The sequence below is a fragment of the Mytilus edulis genome, chromosome 13 (assembly GCF_963676685.1).
Source record: "Mytilus edulis chromosome 13, xbMytEdul2.2, whole genome shotgun sequence".
NCBI classification, from domain to species: domain Eukaryota; kingdom Metazoa; phylum Mollusca; class Bivalvia; order Mytilida; family Mytilidae; genus Mytilus; species Mytilus edulis.
Window position 1 is genome coordinate 2622839 of NC_092356.1, and position 17862 is coordinate 2640700.

Here is a 17862-nt window from a genome sequence, read left to right on the forward strand (position 1 = left end):
TGTCTATCAAACACAACATAATTAGATTTGTATTATAATAATCTTGACATTATATTAAGGAAAACTTTCACTAAATATTCACAGCTTAGATATCTTGACATAAGTGATGGTCATGTGACATCAATCCACTAATCAGCGTTTGATAATTTAACACATTTAAAAGAACTGAGTTTATTCGATAATCTAATGAACACCTTTCGTAGGGAATGTATTTGGACCACTAGATGAACTACAAGTACTTCATATATCACATGACTTGATGTCAACGTATCCAAGAGAGGCGTGGTCGGATGTTTTAAATATAACAAAGTTGTTTACATATGGTGGACCATCAAATGGATCATTCGCAGATATATTTTCTGTCATTAAAAATCTTGAGTACTTTTATTGTGCGATTAAAATTCATGTTTTACGCAACTATTCGTTTCATACCTTTGCAAAGACGCCATTAAAATATCTAGAGATAAAAGGCAAATTAATGACGATAGAAAAAGATACTTTTTCACCATTAGGATTTCTGTCCAGTCTTGCAATTCCAAATGCACGTTTCCTTAAACTATAAAATACTTTGCACGTGTTTGAAAATCGACAAGTGAATGAACTAAATTTAAACAATGATTTTAGAGTACATGGTGAATTCATTATGACAACTGATTTATTTGTGTAAAGAAATTATCTTTGACCTTCAATGGCATAAACATGACAAATGCCGACGCCATTCAAAAGATGAAATACAAACATTGTATGAAGAGTTTAAACTTAAGTAACAATGACTTTGATTTTCACCAGCTGTTAACAATATGGTTTTTCAATTTGTTTACACATATGAAGACATTAGACATGTCGGATAACAACAATCAATATACTCAAAATAAAGTTAAGATAGATGGAATAAAACATACACGTGATAATACTGATCTATATGATAACAAATCCTTTAACATTGTTCCTCCATTTTATCCTCCAGATATTGTATTATGGTTTCCTTCGACACTTGAAATCTTAAATATATCTTGTATAAACGTAGTAGGTAATCCTGAATATATCTTGTATTAACGTAGTAGGTAATCCTGAATATATCTTGTATCAACGTAGTAGGAAATCCTGAATATATCTTGTATCAACGTAGTAGGTAATCCTGAATATATCTTATATCAAAGTAGTAGGTAATCCTGAATATATCTTGTATCAACGTATTAGGGAACCCAATCAACAGCATTACATTGAAAGGAGCTAAAAACCTGCAAATAATTGATTTAGCATACTCTTCATTGTTTGACTGTAATTACACATTAAATGGACTTCAGAACGTGGTAATATATGTTATTCAGGTCTCAGACAGGGTATATTTCCCGGCTTAGAGTTTATATCCCCTGAGCCGAAGGCGAAGGAGATATAAGCCCTAAGCTGGGAATGTCACAGTATATACCCTTTCTGAGACCTTTACACATATATTACGGATTACCCCTGACTTAATGTTATTTTCCAGTGCAGGTATTTGTTGACAACACATATATATATTGAAAAACCCAACCTGATATGTTCGGCATACGTGAAGGATTTTCTAATTTGCTGTGAACATAATTCTATCGTGTATATTATAATTTATAACATCACTTTTAACATTAAATGTAAGTATTAAAAGTGTAAAATGCGTGATTTTGTATCAAAAATGTATTATTGACTGAAGCACGACATTATTTTCCCTCTATGAGCGTCTGACAGTCTGATAGCTTTTGTCTACGTCACATAGTAACCGGTGTTATGATGACGTGTTTGAGGTTCCAATTGGGGATAAAAACGTCGTATATACCTCGGCAGTTTCCTGAATATATACTAACATCTCTGTGTTGTTATCCAAACACAAACCTCGACACATTTGTAATCCGTAATATTACTTAATATTTCACATTTCAAATGCGTACATTTAAATCACACCCTTTTTCAGTCTGCCATCAATTTGGAACAGTTGATAATGGAAAGCTCTTCACTAAGTATCGGCCTTAAATTTGATCATCACTCCTTGGACAGAAACGTTTGCAGTACATAGACTTTTCAAGAAATACATTTACAGACCGATTCAGAATTTCAACATTTAAAAGTCAATTAGACAGTTTTCAAACTTTGATATTCGAAGGAAATTTATTCACAAGTATTCCATTACGTTTGGAGGACTTTAACAATCTAAGTGTCCTTAACATAAGAAACAACAAGATAGCATATTTGACAACTAAAGAGATTGACGCCATTGAAGTGCTATTTAGAAAATCAAATAAAACAATGACAGTCTTATTAGAGGGCAACCCTCTTGTTTGTACTTGTGCTTCTTTAAATTTAGTAGAATGTTTATTTACTACTAACGTGAAACTTGACATCAATGGTAGTTATTCGTGTGTCGGAAACGATGGAAATATTACAACAACCAATTTCGTTTACAATCACTTGCGAATTATGAGAATAAGATGTATTACTACAGTATGGTTAATTTTTTCTGCAACTTTATTCGGTGTTCTTCTTTTATTCATTCTAGTTGGGTATCGTTACAACATACACCTACAATACTTTTGTTTATTTATTGGAATGAAAAATCCTCTTTTCCGGAAGTCAAAGGAAGAAGCACTTGAATATGAAGCTTATTGCGATGGCGACTATAAATGGGTATATGGACCTTTGCGCCTATTTCTCGAAGAGAGACAAAATTATAAACTTCTATTGTTAGATAGAGGTGATGCCCTTGCTGGAGAACATAGTCTTTTTGCTTTAAACAATTCAATTTCAAAATGCAAAAAAGATAATCTTAGTGATTTCAAAAGAGTTTGTTAACAATGGCTGGGCATACTATGAAGCAACTGTTGGAATTGAACATTTCCTAGGTTTACCGCAATGTGTTCTTCAAATGATGTCATTGGACGCCAACGATCACATTCGTAAAACAGACACATTAAATGAAAATAACATTATCTGGAAATGTCTAGTTCAAGCCATGCAACGTGAATAAAGACAGGGTTGGTTTTTTTATATTATTATAAACTATGCTTGGAATGACATCTTTTGGTCAATATACGTAAATTTCAATATTTTATAAGATGACATCACATGTGACTTTCTGTACAAATGTATCAAGACTATTTAACATGTTTATTAAAATTAACACAAAAGTAATAATTGTGAAATCCTTGAATAAACTGACTACTTATGCAAAGACTAATTCATTGCGCTTATCTCATGTCTTTCATTTTGGAATTTGGTGTTTGTAATGCAGGTAACTCGAGAAGAGTGTTTCAGACGCATACAATTTTTAAAGTTCTACTTTCATTTATACAAATTTTAGATTACTAGTTACAACTGGTTGTAGTTATGAAAAAAAAAGATGTCACATCATTTTTTCAAACAAAAATGCTTGATTGTATGCATATTTGTGTATGATACAAAACATATCTGTTTATTTACAAATTTAATAATTTTACATTTTAAAAGGACGTACACTGCATTAAATACAAGGTTAAGAAATTATGTGAAGTAGAGCGACGTTCTTTGTTTTTCTTCCCATTTAAATACTACTTCCTTATATCAATATTCAGATCAATATCTAAGTTGTTGAACATTACCTTATATATCATGTAAACAAGTACGAACTATTTGAAGTATAGGTTAAAATGAATGACACCAGTCTAATACACGCATAAAAGAAAATCCTACCGTTATAAGACCTCCTATTTTCATCTTTTCTGTATTACAAAAATGTATCTGAAATGTCTTATTTTAACAGTATAACTATTTTTGTGCAGTGCGATAGATACAAAATCTCGAAAGTACGACTCGAATATCATTTTCTTTATTTAAACCAATATTCTTCCATAGCCAAAGGTTGTTATTTCATACTTATAGATACAGACTAAAATTATGTCATATGCTATAGAAGAATAAAAAAAACTGACACTCTTTTGAAGAACACCACAAACAGTCTTTCTGTTCATATAGCATGTATAGGCCCTCCAAATTCTTCTAACTCGCTTGTTGAAAATTGATGGAAACCTTAACAAAAAGTTTCATCATTCAAAATTTACTCAATTATTGCTGCATTTAAACTGAGTCAACCACTTAAGATCTTAAGTGTCCTCGGTTGCAGTGAATCTCACAGACTTGAAAAAAAAAATATTCAAAGAGGAAAAATCATAAATAAATTTCATGTCACCTTTCAGTTATTGCTTTATAATATGCATTTCGATTTTGCTCGTTTTCGTCAATAAATGTACATAGTAGTCCTAAGAACAAGACAAGTTATCAGTATAGGTAAGTCTTAGTTCTAAATGCATGAAGAATATGATAAAAAAAAAACATTACATTCTTATTTTAACAAAAACGAGTATGATGGCCAGTAAAAATTCTTAATACTGTCCTAGACTAAGGCCGTTAGCTTTCTCGTTTGAATTGTTTTACATTGTCTTATCGGGGCCTATTATAGCTGACCATGCGGTATGGGCTTTGCTCATTGTTGAAGGCCGTACGGTGACCTATAGTTGTTAATGTCTGTGTCATTTTGGTCTTTTGTGGATAGTTGTCTCATTGGCAATCATACCACATCTTATTTTTTATAAGTTCATGTTAGTAAGTAAAGATGCCTGTACACTCCCGAGCAAAGGGGTAAATACAGAAGATGAAAAAAAGCAATAAACAAAATGTATCTCTGACTAATTAATTTTTAACAATAAGAATATTTTAGGTTACATATAAATTGTATTTGATTTATCTTTCCTCTCTTTCATTTGAAAATAAACACTGAAGGACAATTAATTTTTGCCAGTTTCCCTTTGACTTATGAGTTTGTGTCTTCTTGGTATCTCTCATGGCTTCCTTCAGCTGCTGTAATCCATTCATCTGACTAGCAATGCCCTCTTCGTCATATTTTTATCTTTTTCACTAACACGCTTAGTGACTCTATATAGTTATGTATAACTTGCATCAACTGTTTCTTCAACAGTTTGTTGAATAAGAGCAATCCTTTTTACATTGTTGATGGAAAAGTTAAACCTATTCAAACATATAAGATACCATACGTGTGTACAATGATATACATTTAAGTTCGGGTATACCAACAACAAAAGTGTCTATACATACTTTTACATCACTTTAATAGGAGTAATTAAATTCAAATCGGTGTTTACCGTTTTAGTCTGGAGAAATATAAACTTAGGTACTGGGTAAACATTGAATAACGATATTTAAATAGAAATAAAATAATTTTTTGACAGAAACTTAATATTCTCAAGGACCATGGTTGACTAATCAGTGTAGCTACTTTTCTGTTACAATACGATGTATATCTTGTTTATTTTGGTCAATAAACTCATCTATTCTTATAGATTATGAAACAATTTCACAATGTGATAATTAGGACATTATCAAAGAATAGATTATATGAAATGAATACACTAAGGGTTTCACACACTGTTGAAGGCCGTATGGTTACCAATAGTCTCTTGTGTAGAGTAAAAGGGTAGAAATCAACAAAGGGACAATTAATCTCATAAGTCGAAAAACAAATGACAACGCAATTGCGAATAATTTGAAAATAAAAACTGAAGGACAATTAATTTTTGCCAGTTTTTGTATCTCTCATGGCTTCCTTCAGCTTCTGTAATCCATTCATCTAACTAGCAATGCCCTCTTCGTCATCTTTTTCACTAACACGCTAAGTGACTCTCTCTCTCTCTCTCTCTCTCTCTCTCTCTCTCTCTCTCTCTCTCTCTCTCTCTCTCTCTCTCTCTCTCTCTCTCTTAATTTTTGCCAGTTTCCCTTTGACTTATGAGTTTTGGTCTTCTTGGTATCTCTCATGGCTTCCTTCAGCTGCTGTAATCCATTCATCTAACTAGCAATGCCCTCTTCGTCATCTTTTTCACTAACACGCTTAGTGACTCTCTCTCTCTCTCTCTCTCTCTCTCTCTCTCTCTTTGACTTTCTCACATTCAATACTAATACTTTCACTCATCTGTTTTTCTACAATATGTATCATAACTTACTTTTTAATACAATTTTTTTAAAGAAATAAATTTGCTCATAGTTTATAAATTATTTCTTTTCTCTTAACTAAACATAGATAAAATGAAAACAACACTTATTAAATATTATATGTAAAGGAGACCACAAACTTGAACTTTATCATTTTTCTTTGCAATATGATTTTCAAGAAATTGATATTTCTTTATTTTATTCTTTATTTCAATCATATTTGGTTTTGTTTCATTTAATTTACATTGATATAAATAATTCTTTGTTATTATGATTAGCAGATTCAATAATAAACTTTCATGTTTGTAAACACATTCTCTTTGTTGAGATCAAAGTTTACAAAAAAAAGTTTCACAATATTTGAAAAAGACTGCCACAATTGAAATGTTATTGGGCATTCAAAAAACAGGTGTTTAATGGTTTCTTCTCAAAGTTTACAAAATGTACATAACCTGGTATCTTTTAATTTGAAAGGTTTTTAAATAAGCATTTCTACAAGACTTGTTTGTGAAATATTCTGACCATTCTGTAGTATCAATAAGTACAGTTCTTCACATTTCAACAATTTGATTGTTTGTAGTTGATAACTTCATCTACTTAGTTTTCATTTACAAATTTGGCTTTCACATTACACCTGATTTTTTTAAAATAAAGTATCACCAGTGTTTGACTTGTCTAAATCTTGATTACGACAGTTTTCTTTAAGGCATTTTTTTTCATGGTGTTAGGGATATCAGACCATAACATTTAATAAAATTGTTGATTTGTACTTTTTCTTGAAATTGCTCAAATTTATAAAAAAAATCATATTTTTCACGATTAATAAGGTCATTTCCTGACTGCACAGACCCCTTACCACATTGAATGTAACATGGGAAATCATCCAAAGAAGAAAAGTTCAAAATATCTAAGAATAAAATGTCACTGACAGAAATCTCAGTAACACGAAGCCTTGGCTCACACCGAACCACACGCTAAAAAGAGATCCCAAAAATTACTAGATAAGTGCAAAACTATTCAAACGGGAAAACCAACGGTCTAATCTATTAAAAATACAAGAAACGAGAAACACTTATGAATCACGTCAACAAACGACAACTACAACAATGAATGAAAAAAATAGAAAACTTCTCTAGGTGTGATAAATTAGGGAAATATAAATATAGTATAGCAGGTTGTGGATATCTTAACGCCAAGTTATAATTTGATTTTGAGTAGTTCAAGTTATATCCAAATTAATTGTACCTTAAACAGGGAACAAACAACATTGCTTGTGTATTCAAGTCTTTTCTACCTCGGGAATAGTTTACCTTAGTTGTATTTGGCACAACTTTTAGGAATTTTGGATTCAATGCTCTTTAACACTGTTCAACTTCGTATTTTATTTGACCTTTTTATTTTTTGGGGAGCTTAGCGTCACTGATGAGTCTTTGGTAGACGAAATTTACACCTTGCGTTAATACTAAATGTAATCCTGGAATCTATGATGAGTTTATTGTCAGAAAGATAGTCACTTAAAATTAGTATCTCAAGCATAATTTGATCTTAAACTTACCAGAGAGGCGAAAGACACCAAGAACATATTGAGGCTCATAAGTCAAAAACGTACTGATAATCTAATGGCATAGAAAAATGACAATTCACCAAAAACAAAGAGCTGTACAACAGTACGAACCCCAATGGCCAGGCTACACACACAACGTACAACAGTACGAACCCCAATGGCCATGCTACACACACAACATACAACAGTACGAACCCCAATGGCCATGCTACACACACAACGTACAACAGTACGAACCCCAATGGTCAGACAAATCTTAAAATACCACTAAACAGATAGTCATTATATATTAGAAAAACGAAAATTATGTGTATTTCATTTCTTGGTGAAAACTGTCTCATTGATGTATACTCCTTATTATACAATTACTCAATCTTGTATAAGTATCAAGCAAACTGATTTAATTATGTTCTACATATACATGTTATACATCACAGTAACAGAATTTGGGTCTTGGCCTTTAATGATTTACTTCTTACAAAAAACAAAAAATGAAAACAACACGTTTTATAATTTAATGAGTCCTAAGCGCATTTCTAGATTTACTTTTATCAGTGACGTTCAGAGCCAAATATTTGAAAGCCGATGATGTATAAATACCAAAACAGTTGAAGAAGTATATAACAAAAAATACCTAAATAAAGCCTAATCCATCCAAGGTAAGCTTTGCCGGAGAGAGTTGAAACCTTGGTTTCTTTATTATTTCAAAATTTACCAACGGACAATTATAGAAAGGTTTGTTATAATCATGTCAGTACCGTACGTAGTACTGACTACTAAGCTGATGCTACACTCGGGGACTGATTGTCTACCAGCAGAGGTATCGACCCAGTGCTGTAATTTAAAAAAAAAAAAAAGTTTGATAATTTAGTGCGTACGAGGCGCTTTTCTGGGTTCATCTTCAATTGTGAACTGGTTAAAGAGTAGTTTCATTAGCACTCATACCACATTTTGTTATCTGTGACTTTTATAGAAATAAAGTCAATAACCGATCTCTTTAAAATCTGTTCAATTTGTATTTAAGATATTAATTTCAAATATTAGTGAACACTTTAGTAACAATTCACTTTCTTCTTATAGCATCTCTGTTGTTACTTTTGTATACTCTTGTAACTAAAGATAAGCGCAATGCAAGTGCATACGGGCATTTTTGATTACCTATATGCATTTCATTTGGTCTCTAGTGGTCTTCAGTGGTTTTACTGGCAATCATACATCCCTTTGTTAAATTGTTAGTGAATATAATTTTTAAAGATGCGGCTCATTCATCGCCAAAAAGTAAGTTCTTCTATAATAATCATGTTTATCATGTGTATTGAACTAAGGCCATGCTAAACTATTTATTTATACTCGATGTATTGAGATCCATAAATTGGAGCGAGTACGCGAAACGTTATTTCAATACGTTTTTTTCGGAACGAAAATTAAGCAATTCACAAGGCATGCGATTAATAATATGTAGCTTGATTTTGTGTGTATTTTAGTCTAGGCGCCATCTAAATAACTATCGAGATGACTAATAAAACAACCGACGGTCACATAACACGATATAAACATAAATATAACTAGATATATGGACCTAATGCAAATGAATATTTCTATGTCATTGTGATTTCAATTTTGAGGTTAAAAGGATGTACATTTTCGATTTTACCTGTATAAGAACGGTTTTTAGTTGATTGAATCAGACACATCAAATTATTTACCTCTGTTTCACTTTCAATGAATGTTGACATTCTTTTCCTTTATATATCATAACAATCATTAGTCATGTATAATCCATCTCTAGCTAAAGGGTTAAATTAAAGTTCAATTGAATACGAATTCAATGAGGTCTTATTATTCTCTTGCAAGTGAACAATTCATCATCGAAGTTTTTCTAGCTTATTTTGACAAAATACAAGCATACTGACTGCTAATAGCGAATTGTATTTATTTCAGTTTAATAAATGATTGAACAAAAGTTGGTATGTATCTCGTAGCTTGTGTCCTCAGAACAATGCACTATCATTATATATATATACGTATAAAAACAGTAATGGCTATTTAAAAAGATTACTTTAGATTTTCCAAATGATATTTGGTGGAAATGTTAAGTATGTTATCTTGAATCTAATAAAAGGACACAAGCAGTTACATTTTTAAATAAAAGAAATTTTACTATTTCAAACCTTTATTTCAATTTGTTCGAATTCTTTTACCTGTTAAAATAGGTAATGTTATACAAAATAGATTTAGGTATAAGGAAGTGGTATTTATAATGAAAGAAATACGTTACCGTTTAAAAACATGAAACTTTACTATTGCATGCAACGTTGTAACATCCTGTTAGAATATTTAATTTTCATTGAACAAAATACACATGGTTTGTATGCGTCACGTTTACAAGGAACTTATATCAAACACATATTGTACAAAATAATTACACATTTTTCAATGACAGTCACGTGATCTTTGTTTATTTTTTTCGTTGGGTACTTCAATATTGGTGATTGATGCGCTGAGTTTTGGTACTTCCTATTTTCTTTTTTCGTTGGGTACTTGGATGTTGCTGATTGATGCGTTGAATTTTGGTACTTCCTCTTTTCCTTTTTCGTTGGGCACTTGGATGTTGGTGATTGATACGTTGAATATTGGTACTTCCTCTTTCCTTTTTCGTGTGAAAACTTTGATAAATACAGTTATCGTTCCAAATAGATGTAAAATTTTATCTCTACATGATTTAAAAAATATTCGACAATTATTTTTCTTAGGGGTTAGTGTTCCCCATTTAACAAAAAATATGATAATGTAATATATTGATGTCTTTCTCTTTTTTTTTTATACTAATACAAAGCCCACTAATTTATATATCTCAGCATATATATAAATTCAAAAAGTATGAATTCAAAAATTATTTAATATCGTAATTTATATAATACTCCTTTATATTGAAAGGTTCTTAAATAAGCATCCCTACAAGACTTTTTTTGTTATCATGAAATATTCTGACCATTCTGTAGCATCAATAACTAACAATTCTTCCCACTTCAAAAAACTGATTGTTTGTAGTTGAATAACTGCTTCTTCATTTTTATTTAGATACAAATTTGGCTTTCACATTACACATGTTACACCTGCTTTTAAAAAAAAAGTATCACCAGTGTTAGACTTATCTAAATCTTGATTTATAATGTTTTCTTTGGGGCATTTTTCATAGTGTTAGAGATTTTTGATATCAGACCATAATATTTAATATTGTTGGTTTGTACTTTTTCTTGAAATTGCTCAAATTTATAAAAAAAATCATATTTTCACGACTAATAAGGTCACTTACTGACTGCACAGATCTCTTTTCCCATCGAATGTAATATGGGAAATCATCTAAAGAAAAAAAGTTCAAAATATCTAAGATTAAAATCATGAAAATGTCACTGAAAGATATTTCGGTAACACGAAGTCTTGGCTCACACCGAACTACACGCTAAAAAAAGATTTCAAAAGTTACTAGATAAATGTAAAACTATTCAAACGACAAACACTAATGAACCACATCAACAAACGACAACTACAACATCAGACTCATGACAGAAAAATGTAAACCAACTTGGCAAAAAAACTCGATATGCGACAATGAATAAAAAAATAGAGAACTTCTCTAGGTGTGATACATTAGGGAAAGAAAAATATATTATAGCAGGTTCTGGATATCTGAACGCCAAGTTATAATTTGATTTTGAGTAACTATAGTTCAAGTTATATCCAAATTTGTTGTACCTTAAAAAGGGAATAAACAACTTTGCTTGTGTATGCAACGCACGATCCTTTCCCAATTTCCAGATGTAGAACTGTTTGCTTATTAGAACTTTCATTTGTCTTTTGAAATTTTGAAATACTAAGTCTTTTCTACTTACCTCGGGAATAGATTACCTCAGCTGTATTTAGCACAACTTTTAGGAATTTTTGTTTCAATGCTCTTCACCAATGTTCAACTTCGTATTTTATTTGACCTTTTTATTTTTTGGGGAACTTAGCGTCACTGATGAGTCTTTGGTAGACGAAATGTACACCTTGCGTTAATTCTAAATTTAATCCTTGAATCTATGATGAGTTTATTGTCAGAAAGATAGTCACTTAAAAAATAGTATCTCAAGCATAATTTGATCTTAAACTAACCAGAGAGGCGAAAGACACCAAGAACATATTGAGGCTCATAAGTCAAAAACATACTGATAATCTAATGGCATAGAAAAATGACAAATCACCAAAAACAAAGAACTGTACAACAGTACGAACCCCAATGACCCTGCTACACACACATCATCAATTAAAGTGGGAAACAGTTATCCAGTGGAAACTTTCACGAATAACCAATAACGTTTAAAAAGTAGGACAACAAAACTACACTCAAGTATTTCACAAACGTAACCATGTATATAATATGTGTTAATGTAATGCCATCTTTAACTGTATATGATAGCTTAGTTTTGGAACATTAAAACAAATCTTAAAATACCACTTAACAGATTATTATATATTAGAAAAACGAAAATTATGTGTATTTCATTTCTTGGTGAAAACTGTATCATTGATGTATACTCTTTGATATACAATTACTCAATCTTGTATAAGTATCAAGCAAACTGATTTAATTTTTTTCTACATATACATGTCATACATCACAGTAACAGAATTCGGGTCTTGGCCTTTAATGGTTTACTTTTTACAAAAAACAAAAACTGAAAACAACATGTTTAATTATTCAATGAGTCCTAAGCGCATTTCTAGATTTACTTTAATCAGTGACGTTCAGAGCCAAATATTTGAAAGCCGAAGATGTATAAATACCAGAACAGTTGAAGAAGTATATAACAAAAAATACCTAAATAAAGCCTAATCCATCCAAGGTAAGCTTTGCCGGAGAGAGTTGAAATCTTAGTTTCTTTATTATTTCAAAATTTATCAACGGCCAACTTTAGAAAGGTTTATTATAATCATGTCAGTATCGTACGTAGTACTGACTACTGAGCTGATGCTACCCACGGGGACTGATTGTCCACCAGCAGCGGTATCGACCCAGTGCTGTACATTTTTTTTTAAACAACACTTTTAATAATTTAGTGCGTCCGAGGCGTTTTCTGGGTTCATCTTCAATTGTGAACTGGATAAAGAGTTGTTTCATTAGCACTCATACCACATTTTCTTATCTGTGACTTTTATAGAAATAAAGTCAATAACCGATCTCTTTAAAATCTGTTCAATTTTGTATTTAAGATATTAATTTCAAATATTAGTGAACACTTTAGTACAATTCACTTTCTTCTTATAGCATCTCTGTTGTTACTTTTGTATACTCTTATAACTAAAGATAAGCGCAATGCAAGTGCATACGGGCATCTTTGGTTACTTATATGCATTCCATTTGGTCTCTAGTGGTCTTCAGTGGTTTTAATGGCAATCATACTTCCCTTTGTTTAATTGTTAGTGCATATAATTTTTAAAGATGCGGCTCATTCATCGCCAAAAAGTAAGTTCTTCTATAATAATCATGTTTATCATGTGTATTGAACTAAGGCCATGCTAAAACTATTTATTTATACTCGATGTATTGAGATCCATAAATTCAATACTTTTTTCGAAATGAAAATTAAGCAATTCACAAGGCATGCAATTAATAATATGTAGCTTAGTTTTGTGTGTATTTTTAGTCTAGGCGCCATCTAAATAACTATCGAGATGACTAATTAAACAACCGACGGTCACATAATACTATAAAAACATAAATATAACTAGATATATGGACCTTATGCAAATGGATATTTCTATGTCATTGTGATTTCAATTTTGAGGTTAAAAGGATGTACATTTTCGATTTTACCTGTATTAGAACGGTTTTTAGTTGATCGAATCAGACACATCAAATTATTTACCTCTGTTTCACTTTCGATGAATGCTGACATTCTTTTCCTTTATATATCATAACAATCATTAGTCATGTATAATCCATCTCTAGCTAAAGGGTTAAATTGAAGTTCAATTGGATACGAATTCAATGAGGTCTTATTTTTCTCTTGCAAGTGAATAATTCATCATCGATGTTTTTCTAGCTTATTTTGACAAAATATAAGCATTCTGACTGCTAATAGCAAATTCTATTTATTTCAGTTTAATAAACGATTGAACAAAAGTTTGTATGTATCTCGTAGCTTGTGTCCCCAGAACAATGCACTATAATTATATATATATATATATATATATATACGTATAAAAACAGTAATGGCTATTTAAAAATATCACTTTAGATTTTCCAAATGATAATTGATGGAAGTGTTAAGTATGTTATCTTGAATCTAATAAAAGGACACAAGCATGGTACAAGGAACTTATATCAAACACATATTGTACAAAATAATTTCACATTTTTCAATGACAGTCACGTTTTCTTTTTTCGTTTGGTACTTGGATGTTGGTGATTGATGCATTGAATTTTGGTACTTCCTCTTTTCCTTTTTCGTTTGGTACTTGGATGTTGGTGATTGATGCGTTGAATATTGGTACTTGCTCTTTTCCTTTTTTGTGTGAAGACTTTGATAAATACAGTTATCGTTCCAAATAGATGCAAAATTTTAACTCTATATGATTTAAAAAATATTCGACAATTATTTTTCTTAGGGGTTAGTGTTCTCCATTTAACAAAAAAGTATGTTAAATGTAATATATTGATGTCTTTCTCTTTTTTTTTATACTAATACAAAGCCCACTAATTTAGGTATCTCAGCATATATATAAATTAAAAAAGTATGAATTCAAAAATTATTTAATATCGTAATTTAATCATCTATCATTTATAAATGACAAAGTTGTCTTCACTAACGTTTCCTGGCTAGATCCAAAGTTTTCCAGAAAATGTTATTTTCATTTAATGTGTCTGTGTTACAAATGTGGTCATTGGCATCCAGTGACACCATTTGCATTACACATTGGGGTATTTCTGATTTGGTAATACTCTCCAAGCTTATAACAATTATTTTTGCTTGTAACCCAATAAAATGCTCAATTCCGACAGTAGCCTCATAGCTCGCGCATTCATTGTTCACAAACTCATTTGAAATAATTAAGATCATCTTTTTACATTTTGAAATGGAAGTACTTATTGCAAGTTTATTTTGACCAGGCCGTACATCCCCATCTGCTCTGTCTGACAAAAGAAGTTTATAAACGCGTCTCTCTTCTAGAAATGAACGCAGCGGTCCATACACCCATTTATAGTCGCCTTCGCAATAAGCTCTATATGCATCATATTCAAGTGTTTCTTCTTTTGACTTCTGGAAAAGTGGATTGGCCATTTCCGATAAATAAACAAAAGTATTGTAGGTGCAATTTGTAGCGATATCCAAGTAGGATAAATAATAGAAGTACACCGAATAAAGTTGCAGAAAAAATTAACCATACTGTCGTAATACATCTTATTCTCATAATTTGCAATTGATTGTATACAACATTTGTTGTAATATTTCCATCGCTTCCGACACACGAATAACTACCATTGCTGTCAAGTTTCACTTTAGTAGTAAATAACCAGTCTACAAAATCTAATGAAGCACAAGTACAAACAAGAGGGTTGCCCTCTAATAAGACTGTCATTGTTCTATTTGATTTTTCAAATAACACTTCAATCGCGTCAGTTTCTTTAGTTGTTAAATACGCTATTTTGTTGTTAAGGAAACTAAGAATGTTCAAGTCTTCTAGATTTAATGGAATACTTGTGAAAAAATGTTCTTCAAGTATCAAACATTGTAAACTGTCTAATTGACTTTTAAATGTTGAAGTTCTGAATTGGTCTTCGAATGCATTTCTTGAAAAGTCTATATACTGCAAATGTTTCAGTCCGTCAAGGAATTTACTTTGGTGATCCTCTTTAAGACCAACACTTAGTGAAGAACTTATTAACTGTTCCAAATTGACGGCAGATTTCAGAAGGTTGGGATTTAAAAGTCCGCATTTGAAATGTGAAACATTAAGTATTACCACGTTCTGAAGTCCATTAAATGTATAGTTGCAGTCCGCAAATGATGTGTATGTCAAATCAATGATTTTCGATCGTGTGATACCCTTGAATGTTATACTGTTGATCATGCCAAAATCATGACCAATTATAAAGGAGGCGTGTAAGAATTCGAGAGAGGAAGTCTTATTGAGTAATCTTTTTACTTATCAGTTTTAAGACCATGGTCTCTCGTTTGTCTAGAACTATCACTCTTTTGTTTTTGTTTAAGGAAATTGAAATAAAGAAAGATATATTCCTGGTGAAAATCAAATTTATTCTTACTTAAGTCTAAAGTCTCAAGACAGTTTCTGTATTTCATTTTCTGGAAGTCGGATGCATCTATAAGCCTGATATTGTTGTCTCTTAAAGATAATCTTTTTACGCATATGTTACCGATATATGCAAATAGATCAGCAGAAATAACGTATTCGCCGTAACTTTTGAAATTATCGCTCAAATCCAATTCATCCATCTGTCGATTTTCAAACACAAGTAAAGCTTGTAAAGTATTTGATAGTTTCGAGAATCTTTGACCTAGCGTACTAAGACTAGAAAGTACTTCTAACGGTGCAAAAGTATCGATTTCTATTTCCCGTATACCGCCATTGATACATAAATACTTTAATGGCGTCCTTTTAAATGAATCAAATGTATAGTTATGTATAACATAACCTTCATAATCGCAATGGAAATAATGAAGATTTTTCATGACAGAAAATATCTCCGCAAATGATCCATTTGACGGTCCACCATAAGTAAACACCTTGGTTAAATTGAAAACATCCGACCACGCCTCTCTTGGATACGTTGACAACAAGTCATGTGATATATGAAGTACTTGTAGGTCATCTAGTGGTGCAAATATATTCCCTTGAAACGTTTTCATTGAATTATCGAATAAATTGAGTTCGGTTAAAAGTGTCGATTTTTCAAAAGCTGATTTATCTATTGCACTTATGTTACAGCTGCTTATATCCAGATATCTCAGCTGTGTATATCTAGTAAATATTTTCTTACCTAGACTATTAAGGTTATTTTTCATCAGAAGTAAATCTGTTGTGTTTGATGGACATTCTGCCGGTATGAATGTTACATTCCTTGAACTGCAGTCACATCGTAATTCTTTCACACGTATTGTAATATCACAATGTCTTGAATAAACAAATAAAAAAAGAATACAGTTAACACAAATAAAGAATACACGTTGTAGTATCACCATTTTTCAAATCAATTGTAAATCTTTTACTTTTAATATCCTTATTTTTGAGTACATAACCACAAAATTTAGTAATATTCTCCTTTCATTAAACATTTAAATATCTAAATATATATATAGTATTCAAAAACGGAGCCACTCAAGCAATTATCAAAATAATTAAATATATATACAACGGTAAATGTCCTATCTAAAGTTTACTGTTGATATGCTACTAAGGTGATACTTGTTTGACGGAAGGTAACCATGAATATGGGCAATTACATGAAATAGAAACCGACTGCCTGATACATCCCCATTTTGTGACACGATTTTTAAAGATTCACTCAGACGGTTCAAAACCCCTTTATCTGACACAATTATTCTTATCATAACGTCGGTTTCTTTAACATGTCTAAAATTAATTTAACAGACCAAGAAACTGATTTTCCCAAATTTTATTGGAGACTCAATTCACTCATAAAATTATTTTTTTTCGGTAGTATTTCACTTAAATAGCAAGAAATTTTAACACATGAGATTACTCACAAAGTCAAAGGTGCATGTTCAGCTTCCCATATTAGATTTAATACCACCATTGATTTTCCCCTATTTGTCTTTTTTAAATTTGCACTTTTCAAAAAAATTTGCAGAATTTATCTTTGTTTCAAATAAAGAAATACTTGGCATACATTTCAATATTATATTTCATATGGCCATAAAAGAGGGAGGTTTGGCATGCCACAAAACCAGAATCAACCCACCATTTTTTCCTTTAAAAATTCCTGTATCAAGTCAGGAATATGACCATTGTTATATTATAGTTCGATTCTGTGGGTGTGTTACATTTTAACGTTGTGTTTCCGTTGTGTCGTTTGTTTTCTCTTATTATTGAGTGTGAATTCACATTACTATAAGACGTGTCACGGTACTTATCTATCCAAAATTCATGTATTTGAGTTTGATGTTATATTTGTTATTCTCATAGGATTTTGTCTAATGCTAAGTCCGTTTCTGTGTGTGTTACATTTTAATGTTGTGTCGTTGTTCTCCTCTTATATTTAATGC

At 31.2% G+C, this 17862-nt stretch overlaps 1 protein-coding gene across 1 annotated transcript; it reads right to left on the minus strand.

The window, feature by feature from the left end:
• Positions 1-5908: 5908 nt before the first annotated feature.
• LOC139501932 (single Ig IL-1-related receptor-like) lies at positions 5909-14898 on the minus strand. The gene is made up of 2 exons (XM_071291234.1): positions 14427-14898; positions 5909-5997 (listed from the first exon to the last, which is right to left on the minus strand). Exons 1-2 carry the CDS (start codon positions 14896-14898, stop codon positions 5909-5911), a joined length of 561 nt encoding a protein of 186 aa, XP_071147335.1.
• Between the last annotated feature and the right edge of the window lie 2964 nt (positions 14899-17862).